Source organism: Urocampus carinirostris, chromosome 19, assembly GCF_059441175.1.
Source record: "Urocampus carinirostris isolate Australia breed hairy pipefish chromosome 19, RoL_Ucar_1.0, whole genome shotgun sequence".
Taxonomy (NCBI): domain Eukaryota; kingdom Metazoa; phylum Chordata; class Actinopteri; order Syngnathiformes; family Syngnathidae; genus Urocampus; species Urocampus carinirostris.
In genome coordinates this window covers 24094042-24107233 of record NC_142367.1, presented here as the reverse complement: position 1 = coordinate 24107233, position 13192 = coordinate 24094042, and the positions used below count along the sequence as shown (strand labels likewise).

The 13192-nt window shown below is 44.8% G+C and overlaps 2 protein-coding genes across 4 annotated transcripts in view; one reads left to right on the top strand and one right to left on the bottom strand.

Annotated features, from left to right (window-relative positions):
* Window positions 1-11939, bottom strand: part of cpn1 (carboxypeptidase N, polypeptide 1) — a 31308-nt gene extending 19369 nt beyond the window's left edge. Inside the window, exons 1-3 of the mRNA XM_088324208.1 lie at window positions 11434-11939; window positions 2483-2679; window positions 703-858 (exon numbers count right to left, since the gene is read on the bottom strand). Coding sequence (XP_088180334.1) covers window positions 703-858; window positions 2483-2679; window positions 11434-11656 — 576 coding nt within the window. The 5' untranslated portion in view covers window positions 11657-11939. The remainder of the gene's footprint in view (window positions 1-702; window positions 859-2482; window positions 2680-11433) is intronic.
* LOC148347816 (integrin beta-3-like) overlaps window positions 1-13192 on the top strand; it is an 83797-nt gene that overhangs the window by 18043 nt on the left and 52562 nt on the right. Inside the window, exon 3 of one of the 3 annotated variants that reach the window (XM_088324207.1) lies at window positions 8484-8628. In XM_088324207.1, coding sequence (XP_088180333.1) covers window positions 8553-8628 — 76 coding nt within the window. In that variant the 5' untranslated portion in view covers window positions 8484-8552. Of the gene's footprint in view, window positions 1-8483; window positions 8629-11461; window positions 12176-13192 lie in introns of those variants that run through there. The other 2 variants (XM_088324205.1, XM_088324206.1) reach the window with 2 other exon arrangements.

Sequence of the window (13192 nt, the reverse complement as noted above, 5' to 3'; positions counted from 1 at the left end):
CGGGCTATTGGCGCCAATCAAGCCGCCGCAGTTGCGCTCAATTGGCAATCATGACAAACAGACGTGGTCGAGATCAAAACAGGTCATAATTCGGGACGGGAGAGCAGACGTGGTCGAGATCAAAGAGATCGTAGCGGGAGAAAAACAGGAGCAAAAACTAGGCTAAAAAAGGGCTTTCCGTGTAAAAATGGAGATTCGCAGACGGTCCGACCAAAGGGGACTGACATGACATAGTTTAAATACTGACAGGGAGCCAATCCGTCAACAAGCTGCAGCTGGCGCCCACGGGCGGGGTCAATTGGGCGCCATGGCAACCGTGACAGACTATTAGTGGTACTCTGCATAAAACCTTTATGGCAACAAGAAAGCCCTACATTTGGCGTAGTAGTAACCCTGAAACCACCACCCCTACTGTAAAGCATTGTGTTGGCAGCATCATGATCTGGGATCGCTTTTCTTCTGCAGAGTAGAATTTTTTTTATCTATAAGTTTGAAGCTTTAAATATAACATTATGTCAAAACGTTTTTAAGGGGGCAACGCTATATTACAATGTTAAAGGGACAGTGTTTCATATTTAGTGCATCCTAGTAGTTTGTTCATTCTCGCTGTGCTCATTTGCCACTGGTTTTCATTCGCATTAGATAATACAGTGCCATCTAGTGGTCAAATATTACAGGGGAAAACAATGTTCCGTTCCTGACCTGTTGCTCCCAGTTGTCAGGCAGGGGCAGGTGATGATTCCGTCCATTGCTCTTTTCGTAGTAATACATGAGCGCGTTCAAGTCCGGAAAGTTGCGATTCAGGTCGATTTCCCGCACGTTGCCTCGACCGACTAAGTAGCCGTTAAACTCCGGACCCTGTTGAGAAGAAAAAAAATTGTGTGTTTGTATGTTTTTTGTTCCTGTTTAGACCTTTTTACCTTCATATTGTCAGGATCAAGCCGGGGGACAGACAGGAGCAAAAAACGGGACAGGCAGGGTCGAAAAAGACTTGCCTAGTATACACTGAGGTTTGCAGACGGACCGACAACAGGGGATTGACAGGACTGTTTTTCTTGAAGAATTTGTTTTTTTCCGCGTGAACCGTTTTGTTCCTGACCCTGTCCCAACGTTCTTTCTTGTTAACCTCCCTACTTGTTTTCGGTGTAACCTATCCTTTCTTGCATAACGTTATGCTTTTATTTATACAGTTATGTCACGGTTGCCATGGCGCCCAATTGGCCCCGCCCGTGTGGCGCCAGCTGCGGCTCGTTGACTGATTGGCTTCCCTGCTATTTAAGCTCGGTGCCCCGAGATTCAAGAGAAAGAAAAAGAGATAAAGAAGTAAGAGAAAGAGGGAGGGAAAAGGAGAGAGGGCGGGACAAAGAAAGAAATAGAGAGAGAAGGAGAGAGCGTGAAAAACAAAAGATAAAAAGTCGTGAGAGAGGTGGAAAAGAAAGGGAGAGGAAGAAAGAAATCCAAAGAGAAATAGAAAAACAGAAGGAGAGAAAAGAGAAAAGAAAGCGCGAAGGGTAGGAAGAGAGAAAGAGAAAAGGAAAAAAGAAACAAAGAGCAACAAAGGAAGAGAAAAAGAGAGACACGGAGAGTGAAAGAGACAAAGACAGAGTGGGAGAAAAGGGGTGAAAAAGAAAGAGAGATAAAGAATGAGAAACAGAAAGAGAAATAGAGAGGAGAGGAAAAGAGAGAAGGGGAGAAAGTGAGAAGAGGTAAGCGAGAGAGCGTGAGGGGAAAGGAAAAAAAGGAAGAGAAAGCAAAACAAGGTAAAAAAAAGAGAGAAAGAGACAAAAAGGAACAGGGGAAAAGAGAGACAAAAAGGGTGAAATAGAGAGATAGAGAGTGAGAGAAAAGGGGACGGGAGAGAGAGAACGTGAGAAACAGAAGAGATAGATAAATAGTGAGAGGGGGGAAGAAAGAGAGAGAAAGAAAGAAATCCAAAGAGAAATGAAAAGAGAGAAAGAGAGAGAAGAGAAGGTGAGAAAGAGAGAAAAGGAAATAATGAAGAGAAAGCAAAAGAAGGTAAAAGACACACAGAGAGAAAGAGACATAGAGGAACAAAGAAAGAGACTGAAAGAGAGAGAGATAGAGAGTAAGAGAAAGGGAGGAAGAAAGAGAGATAGAGAGAAATAAATACAAGTACAGTGTCTTTTTTCGAGGCACCTTTATTTGGCAACATCAAGTTGACCTATTTCAACCTGCAGCCTGTTTTTCTCTTGCGCTTCTCTGAGCATTGTCTCGCGGGCCGGATTCAATCCCTTAGCTGGCCTGATCCGGCCGCCTGTTGGACACCTGTGCCATAGAATTTAATATAGTGGGTCTGACCAAAGCCACTCCCGCCATCATTTATCATATGGAAATAATTCCCAGAGGCTTGATACTCACTGAAAAGCTATGCTAAAGCTTTTAGAACCTTATGGCACTGAATGAGTTTTAATAACGTGTTTTTTTTCAATTTAAAAAAAAAAAAATTTCTAAAATGTGTTACCTGTCTCGCTGCTACTTCGTAGCCGTCGGGATTCATGGACGGCATGATGTGGATGCGCGTTTCGTATATAAGCCTCATGATCCGTTGATTCCCGGCCTGGAATTCCTCGCACAGAAATTGGGAGAGCTTGATGAGCAGCTCCCGCCCGAGGACCTCGTTGCCGTGCATGTTGCCCACGTACTTGAACTCGGGTTCCACTGTAAGAACGCAAAGGAAACTGTTTTCGTTTTTTTTTTTCGTTTCACAAGAATAAGACTGTCGGGAACGGAAAAAAACGGGTCAGTAGCCGGGACGGGAGAACAAAAAAACGTGGTCGGGGTCAGAAACGAGTCAAAAGCCAGGAGAGGAGAGGAGACGTGGATGGAAAATGAAAATCTCTCAGAGAATTGTATGTTCTGAGAAGGGAGGGCCTGATTGTGAGATTTCCCAGCGTGAATGAGGCATTTGTGTCACGACCAGAACGGAATCAGGACCCAAATGCGTAGCGTTAACCACAAGTTTGTTGATAGAAAGAGGAAGAGCAGCGCCCGCAATCCGGTGCTCACTGGACGCGGGAAGGGAGCCGATCACGCAATCGGATCGTGATCCAAATACGGAAATGGATCTTCCGGAGCGGGAGATGGCGGTGTCAGGTCGGTAGCCGGGACAGGAGAGCAAAAACGTGGTCGGGGTCAGAAACGAGTCAAAAACCAGGAGAGGAGACTTGGATGGAAAATGAAAATCTCTGACAGTTTTAAAGTCAGAGAATTGTATGTTCTGAGAAAGGAGGGCCTGTTTGTGAGATTTTCCGGAGTTAATGAGGCATTTGTGTCACGACCAGAACGGAATCAGGACCCAAATGCGTAACGTTTACCACAAGTTTATTGAGAGAGAGACGAGGGAAGGAAGCTAATCACGCAATCGGATCGTGATCTGAATACGGAAGTGGATCTTCTGGAGCGGGAGATGGCGGTGTCAAGGACAGAAAAATGGTCAGGGGCCGGGACAGGGAGAGCAAAAACGTGGTCGGGGTCAGAAACGAGTCAAAAGCCAGGAAAGGAGAGTAGACGTGGATGGAAAATGAAAATCTCTCACAGTTTTAAAGTCAGAGAATTGTATGTTCTGAGAAAGGAGGGCCTGATTGTGAGATTTCCCAGAGTGAATGAGGCATTTGTGTCACGACCAGAACGGAATCAGGACCCAAATGCGTAGCGTTAACCACAAAATTATTGATAGAAAGACGAGGGAAGAAAGCTGATCACGCAATCGGATCATGATCCATATACGGAAGTGGATCTTCCGTAGCGGGAGATGGCGTGTCAAGGACGGAAAAACAGGTCGATAGCTGGGACAGGAGAGCCAAAAACGTGGTCGAGGTCAGAAACGGGTCGTTAGCCGGGACACGAGAGCAGACGTGGTCGGAATCAAAAAACAGGTCGAAGCCGGAGACAGATGGGAAGATCAGGGACAGACAGGTGGAGAAACGGGAGCAAAAAACGAGACAGGAGTCAAATAGGCTGGACGTGTATCAACAGAGGTTCGCAGACGGACCGACAACAGGAGAGTGACAGGACAGGGTTTAAATAGGGACAGGGAGCAAATCAAAATCAAATTAACGGGCACAGGTGATTCAAATCGGTAATCATGACACGTGCATGACTCACAGTACCAGAAAATAATGATAGAGAATGAAGAAAACAGAAAGTCGTCACGAAAGATAAAAAAAAAATAAATGCCGAAAAGCACGACAAGGGAAACAGCTCTTCGGTGTGTCTGATGATGAATCGTAATTTGAAGGACGTGAAATAAAAACATCATTGCTGTCAATCAATGATTTGAGTGATTAGTGTCACGGTTGCCATGGCGCCCAATCGGCTCCTCCCGTGTGGCGCCAGCTGCGGCTCATTGACAGATTGGCTTTCCGTGTTTTTAAGTTCAGTGCTCTCACTCTTCCTTTGTCAGTCCGTCAACGAATCCCTGCCCCTCAAGACGTGGGTTCTGACTCGGTCCTGTTTTCCTGTTGCTGTCCGGTATTGTTCCCGTTTATTTTGTCCTGTTAAATATCTGTTTATTATTCTCTCCAGTTTTCATTCCCGTCTGGTTTGTCCTGTTTATTTTCTTTATCCTCTTTCGATATCAAACCTGTCCGTCCCGTTGTTTAATATCGGTTTCCAGTTTCGTTCCCGTCTAGCTTGTCCTGTTTATTTCCGATATCCAGTTTTGATATCAATCCTGTCCGTTCCGTCCTGTCCGGTATCGACCCCACCCGTCCGATATCTGCTCGGGCAATTGGTATCGATCTCTTCGGCCTCTGGCTTCCTATCATTCCTACCAGACTGCTACCTAACGTGCATGACTCCCCATTTCCCGTAAAACAAAAGGCTTGTGTGAGAACGTCACGCGTTTGGGTCCTGATCCGGTTCTTGACAGATTGAAACATGATACATGACATAGGGCATTCAAGATAATAATTGAGGCCTCGCTTTATTTTCATGCATGTTCTTCCTCAAATCTCTAATCATAAGCTTTGCTTTTTAGGAGCACGGGAAAAAAATTACTACTAAGACGCTGGTGTTTTGAAGCAGTGTGATTCTATCCCTGTTGTACGGCTGACAGGCCCTGAAACAATATAAGTGAATGGAACAAGTCCAAGCAAGTCATTCCTTCCTTGTTTTTGTTCCAATTCTCAGCATAGCAGGAATACGTCCTTCAATTCTATTGTAGGAAGTTAGTTCTCTTAAAATGTGCAGGGGTGTCAAGCAGGCGGCCCGCGGGCCAGATCAGGCCCGCTGAGGGATTGAATCCGGCCGGCGAGACAACGCTCAAAGAAGCGAAAGAGAAAAACGAGCTGCAGGTTGAAATAGGTCAACTTGATGTTGCCAAAGCCAGGTGCCTCGAACAAACTTTCTCTCTCTCTATCTCTCTGTCTACCTCCCTCCCTCCATTTTCTCTCACTCTCTATCTCTCTCTTTCAGTCTCTTTCTTTGTTCCTCTATGTCTTTTTCTCTCGCTGTGTCTTTTACCTTCTTTTGCTTTCTGTTCATTGTTTCCTTTTCTATGTTTCTCACCTTCTCTTCTCTCTCTTTCTCTCTTTCTATTTCTCTTTGGATTTCTTTCTTTCTCTCTCTTTCTTCCCCCTCTCACTATTTCTATATCTCTTCTGTTTCTCACGTTCTCTCTCTCTCTCCCTCCCCTTTTCTCTCACTCTCTATCTCTCTATTTCACCCTCTCTGTCTCTCTTTTCCCCTGTTCCTCTTTGACTCTTTCTCTCTCTTTTTACCTTCTTTTGCTTTCTCTTCATTGTTTCCTTTTCTATGTTTCTCACCTACTCTTCTCTCTCTTTTTCTCTTTCTATTTCTCTTTGGATTTCTTTCTTTCTCTCTCTTTCTTCCCCCTCTCACTATTTATTTATCTCTTCTGTTTCTCACATTCTGTCTTTGTCTTGTGTCTTTTCTCTCTCCCTCCCTTTCTCTCTCACTCTCTATCTCTATTTCACCCTCTCTGTCTCTGTTTTTCTCTGTGCCTCTCTGTCTCTTTCTCTCTCTTTTTACCTTCTTTTGCTTTCTCTTCCTTTTTTTCCTTTCCCTCACGCTCTCTCGCTTATTCCTTCTCTCTTTCTCACCTTCTCTTTTCTCTCTTTCTCTCTTTCTAGTTCTCTTTGGATTTCTTTCTTTCTCTCTCTTTCTTCCCCCTCTCACTATTTCTCTATCTCTTCTGTTTCTCACATTCTCTCTATCTCTTTTTTCTCACTCTCTATCTCTATTTCATCCTCTCTGTCTCTCTTTTTCTCTGTTCCTCTTTGTCTCTTTCTCTCTCTTTTTACCTTCTTTTCCTCTTTCCTCTCTTGCTTACCTCTTCTCACTTTCTCCCCTTTTGTCTTTTTCTCTCGTCTCTTTTTCTTTTTCTGTTTCTCTCTTTTGTTTTCTTTCTTTATCTCTCTTTCTTTCCCCCCTCCCTCACTATTTCTCTTTTTATCTTCTGTTTCTCACACTCTCTCCCTCTTTCTCTTTTTCTTTCTTTGTCCCACCCTCTCTCCTTTTCCCTCCCTCTTTCTCTTATTTCTTTATACCTTTTTCTTTCTCTTTAATCTACTCGTCCAGCCCCCGACAGAATGTTTGTTCTATGGTGTGGCCCCTGAGTTCAAATGAGTTTGACACCCCTGCGCTAGTGGAAACTAGCCAACGGTTTCGCAAACGTCACTTTTTTGAGTGGTTTGTAATAAACTATGGGTGTTTTGTATCCGTCGATTTAGTCATTCTCTCTATCTCTCTCTCTGTCAAAATTGTCACATTTTGTACAAAAACAACAGTTCGTGTCATGATTACTGATGTGACTCAGCTGTGACTGCTGTTTTGGCGCCAACTGCCGCAGGTTCTGATTGGCTCCCGATCAGTATTTGAACCCAGTCCTGTCTGTCCCCTTTTGTCAGTCCGTCTGCGAACTTTAGTGAACACTAGGCAAGCCTTTTTCGACCCCACCTGTTTTTGCTCCCGTCTGTCCAGGCTTCGACCAATTTTTGAACCTGACCATTTCTACTCTCCCATCCTGGCTTTCGCCCTGTTTTAGTCCCCGGCCACGTCTCTCTCTCTCTGTCTCTCTCTCTCTATCTCTCTCTCTCTCCCTTCTTCTCTCACTCTATCTTTCTCTTTCACTTTCTATGTTGCTTTTTCTCTTTCTTTGTTTATCTATGTCTCTTTCTCTCTGTGATTTTTTACCTTCTTTTGCTCTCTCTTCCTTTTTCCTTTTCTCACTCTTTCTCTCTCTCTCTCTTTCTCTTACTCTCTAACTCTAACTCTCTTTATCTTTCTCTCTAACTCTCTCTCTCTTTCTCTCTTTCTTCCTCCCTTCTTCTCTCACTCTATCTCTCTTTCACTCTCTCTGTTGCTTTTTTGACCATGACTCCCACCTGTTTTTGCTCCCATCAGTCCCCCGGCTTCGACCATTTTTTTATCCTGACCACGTCTACTCTCCTGTCCTGGGTTTCAGACCCCGACCACGTTTCTTTCTCTCTGTCTCTCTCTGTCTCTCTCTCTCTCTCTTTCTTCCTCCGTTCTTCTCTCACTCTATCTCTCTCTTTCACCCTATATGTTGCTTTTTCTCTTTCTTTGTTCCTCTTTGTCTCTTTCTCTCAGTGTGTCTTTATACCTTTTTTTCTCTCTCCTTCTTTTTTCCTTTTATCACTCTTTCTCTTTGTCTTTCTCTCTTTCTCTTTCTCTCTAACTCTCTCTCTCTCTTTCTCTCTTTCTTCCTCCCTTCTTCTCTCACTCTATCTCTCTCTTTCATTCTCTATGTTGCTTTTTTGATCATGACTCCCACCTGTTTTTGCTCCCGTCAGTCCCCCGGCTTCGACCAATTTTTGATCCTGACCACGTCTACTCTCCCATCCTGGCTTTCGCCCTCTTTTAGTCCCTGACCACGTCTACTCCCCTTTCCTAGTTTACGACCCGTTTTTCGATCCTCACCACGTTTTTGCTCTCTTGTCCGAGCTACTGACCCGTTTTTCCGATCCCGACACCGCCATCGCTCGCCACGGAAGATCCACTTCCGCGTTCAGAGCGACCAGTTTCCTGCGTCCAGCAATCGCAACCCTTTCTCTTCCTCCCGATAAAACTTGTGAGAAACGCAACGCAAGTGGGTCCTGTCTCCGTTCTGGTCCTGACAGTTCAAATACCAAACATTCTTCTCTCCTGTTTTTTTTCTAGGAAAAGCATCACATGACTCAGTATTTTGCAAAAATAGAATGCAGTGGCTTCCAAACCCAACTAACCAATGTTTTCCCTCTGCAAAAGGGGTCAGGAACTTTTTGGACTCAAAGAGCCGTAAAATAAAAATATTTTCTTTTCTTTTCTTTTTTTTTTGGAAGACCAAATTGAACAAAACCGCCAAATCCCTTCTCCGGACGAAAGCTGATTCTCCAGCGCATTTTTTTTCCCTGTTTGACGATTTGAAAAAAATCTATAAAATAATTATAATAAAAATGCCACAGGATTATCCATCCATTATCTGCACCGCTTATCATCAGTAGGGTCGCGGGAGTGCCAGAGCCCATCCCAGCTATCTTCGGGCAGACCAGCCAATCAACCTGACATGCATGTTTTGGAAATGTGAGAGGAAACCGGAGTGCCAGGAAGAAACCCACGCAAGCACCGGGAGAACGTGCAAACTAGGTGAGAAACAAAAGGTAGTGTTAGCGCTCTGTCCATAGGTTTGCCCATTCTTACCGTTCCCCCAATCAAATTGCTCTGGGTGCTGGTCTTTAGAGGTGTTTGTTCTGTGGGTTTTCGCCTAAGAGACGTTCAGCCAAAACGGGGTCTGTTGGTGTGACCGGAGTTAAATAATGTGGCCTATATATTCTGGACTGTACCAAGAGTAATGTGAGAGTCATTTCTGTCAGCAGCAGGACAGAAACAGGACCCAATAGCGTAGCGTTTACCACAAGTTTTATTGAAGGAACGAGGAAGGGCTGCGCCCACCATCCGGTGTTTGCTGGACGGATTGTGATCTGGACACAGAAGTGGATCTTCCGTAGCGAGCGATGGCGGAGTCAGGACGGAAAAACAGGTCGGTAGCCGGGACAGGAAGAGCAAAAGCGTGGTCGGGGTCGGAAACGAGTCGAAAGCCAGAACGGGAGAGTAGACGTAGTCAGGAACAAAAAGAGGTCGTAAGCCGGGACGGGAGATCAGGATCAAAACAGGTCGTAGCCGGAGACAAACGGGAGCAAAAACGGGACAGGCGGGAGTCAGGGACGAAAAAGGCTTGCCTAGTATACACTGAGGTTTGCAGACGGACTGACAACAGGGGATTGACAGGACTGGATTTAAATAGGCACAGGGAGCAAAAAACAGGTCGTGAGCCGGGACGGGAGAGCACACATGGTCGAGACAGGAAGAGAGAGAGACAAGGTAAGAGAAACAAGAAAGTGAGACAAATAGAGAGAGGACAATACAAAGGGCACAATAGAAAGAGAAAGAAAAAGACGGAGAAGAAAAGAGAAAGAACATGAGCAAGTGAGGGAGAAGGATAAAAAGAACAAGCGAAGAGAAAAAGACACAGAGAGAAATAGAGGGAAAAGATTGAACATGAGAATGACAGAAAGTGAGAAAAAAGAAGGGAAGAGCAAAAGAGAGAGAGAGGAAAAAACAGAGATAGAAAAAATGAAAAAGAAGCAGGTCGCTCTGAACGCAAAAGTGGATCTTCCGTGGCGAGCGATGGCGATGTCGGGAATGGAAAAACGGGTCAGTAGCCGGGACAGGAGAGCAAAAATGTGGTCGTGCTCGGAAACGAGCCACAGAAAGGAAGGAGAGATGGAGAGCAAAAGAAAGAAAGCAACCCTAACCCTGAGAGAGAAATAGATAGAGGGAGAAAAAAAGAAGAGAGAGAGAGAGAGAGACTACAACAGTGGCTTTGCGAGTGGTGCCTGGCTTGGGTCACATCAAGTGGACATATCTAAAACTGCAGCCCATTTTTCTCCTGCGCTTCTCTCAGCGTTGTCTTGCGGGCCAGATTATAACCCTCGGGGGGCCTATTCCTGCCCGCGGGGCGCCTGCTTGACACCCAGGGTTGGGTAGGGTTACTTGAACTGGATTACTTTCGATTACTTTTGGATTACTCCAATACCAAATATGCTCATAAAAGACAAAAGAAACTAAATAGGAATAAAATTACAAAATTTTGTGCAGGCTTGGGGAGTAACGGAATACACGGAACGGGAAAAATTATGTTTGGATTGATGTTCGTTTTGCCGGAGATCAAAGAGATCAAAGCCAGGAGAGAAAGCTTACCATGTGTTGTGAGTCATCATTTGATTGCGGGCCCGATCAAGACGGACAGGATTGATATAAAAACAGGACAAACTAGACGGGAATGAAACTAGAAGCTGGAAACCGATATCAAACAACGGGACAGACAGGATTGATATCAAAACAGGGTATCGATATTAAACAGGACAAACTAGACGGGAACGAAACTGGAGACCGATATTAAACCACAGGAAGGACAGGATCGATATCAAAACAGGGTGTCGAAATTAGACAGGACAAACTAGACGGGAACGAAAACTGGGAACCAATATTAAACAATGGGAAAGACAGGATTGATATCAAAACAGGATATCGAAATCAAACAGGACAATCTAGACGGGAACGAAAATGGAAACCGATATCAAACAACGGGACGGACAGGTTTGATATCAAAACAGGGTACGATATTAAACAGGACAAACTAGACGAAACGAAACTAGAAACAAATATTAAACAACAAGACAGACAGGATTGATATCAAAACAAGATATCGAAATTAAACAGGACAAACTAGACGGGAACGAAACTGGAAACGAATATTAAACAATGGGAAAGACAGGATTGATATCAAAACAGGATATCGAAATCAAACAGGACAATCTAGACGGGAACGAAAATGGAAACCGATATCAAACAACGGGACGGACAGGTTTGATATCAAAACAGGGTACGATATTAAACAGGACAAACTAGACGAAACGAAACTAGAAACAAATATTAAACAACAAGACAGACAGGATTGATATCAAAACAAGATATCGAAATCAAACAGGACAAACTAGACGGGAACGAAAATGGAAACCGATATCAAACCACGGGACGGACAGGATTGATATCAAAACAGGGTACGATATTAAACAGGACAAACTAGACGGGAACGGAACTGGGAACCGATATTAAAAAAGAGATCAAAGCCAGGAGAGAAAGCTTACCACGTGTTGTGAGTCATCATTTGATTCATATTTACTTTCTTTTGTCTTTTATTCGCATATTTGGCATAGGAGTAATCCAAAAGTCATTGAAAGTAATCCAGTTCAAGTAACCCTACCCAACCCTGTTGACACCCCTGGTCACCTTCCCCGAGTTATTTGACAACCCCACGTCAAATACCAGTGGAAGCTATTTCGGCCGCCGACTCCCTTCCCAGTCCTCCCAGTGGAGGTGTTTACTCACGGGCTTCGTGGACGCCCGGATGGTCACTGAACTCCAGCACGTAGAGGTGCCTGTCCTCCACGCTGCGTCCCACGCTGTAGATGCGAGTGACGTAAGGACATTGGTGGTGGACGGCGAACAAAGCCCTCACCATATCTTCATAGCGGTGATGCTGGGATTCCGACCCGGCCGCCAGGAACGTGAGGAACCAGGGTAGAAAGAGCGACCTCCCCCCGCAGCGCATGACGACCGGAGGGCGAAAGCTACCTTTGGAATTTGAGCTTCTCCTTCAAATGGAGTGAAGATAAAAGGAGAAGGGGCTCCTATTTGCTCTCTCCCACGGCGAAGGAGAGCAAGTAAGGACAGCCCCCCCTTTGCTCCTTCTTTGTCTCGCTCTCCTCCTCCAACAGCTGCTTCTCCTTTTTTTTTCCACTTCCTTGTCAAGTACATGCTACTGGCTGTGCTACATGGAATGCTTGGGAGGGGGGGGGCCTTCTCCACCTCCACCCTCGTCGGGGTCTCGGCAAACATCTCGTTTTTACTTGGGGGGTCCTCTCGTCTCCTTTGTCCCTTGTGCCGGCCTCCTGGGAAAAGGAGGCTGGTTTCCAAGGCGCTGCTCCCTCGGTAGCTTCTAGTCATCCATTCATTAAGACTGAAGTCAGCGCATAGTCCCACTCAATGGGTGTGTGCGGGACTCTGAAGATGAATCGGGGTTCTTTGAGGCAGGGGTTCTCCACCGGTGGGTCGGGACGGGACTCAAAAGGTGGGTTGCAGACCCGATTTCACTGGGTTCTTACCTTGGCAAAACAATGGGCCGATTACATTCCTTAATTGTCAAAAACCGGAACAGGATCAGGACCCAAACGCGTGACGTTCTCACACAAGCCTTTTATTTTACGGGAAACGGGTAGTCATGCACGTTAGGCAGCTGTCTGACGTGAAATGATAGGAAGCCAGAGGCTGACGAGATCGATACCAATAGCTTGAGTAGGTATCGGACAGATGGGGTCGATACCGGACAAGACGGGACAGACAAGATAGATAATGAATCAGGGCATTGAAAACAGACAGGACAAACTAGACAGGAACGAAACTGAACACCAATATTAAACAACAGAACGGACAGGATTGATATAAAAACAGGACATAGAAAATAAACAGGACACACTAGACGGGAACGAAACTGGAAACCGATATGAAACAACGGGACAGACAGGATTGATATCGAAACAGGGTATCGAAATGAAACAGGACAAACTAGACAGGAACGAAACTGGAAACCGATATTAAACAACGGGACAGACAGGATTGATATCAAAACAGGGTTTTGAAATTAAACAGGACAAACTAGACAAAAAGGAAACTGGAAACCGATATTAAACAACGGGACAGACAGGATTGATATCAAAACAGGGTATCGAAAATAAACAGGACACACTAGATGAGAACGAAACTGGAAACCAATATTAAACAACGGGACACACAGGATGGATATCAAAACCGGATATTAAAATCAAACAGGACAAACCAAACAGGAACAAAACTGGAAACCAATATTAAAGAACGGGACAGACAGGATTGATATCAAAACAGGGTATCGAAATTAAATAAGACAAACTAGATGGGGACAAAACTGGAAACCGATATTAAACAATGGCACAGACAGGATTGATATCAAAACAGGCTATCGAAATTAAACAGGACAAACTAGACAGAAACAAAACTGGAAACCAAAAACAGAGACAACAATGATGGAGTCAAAGAAAGAATTGATTGTGGG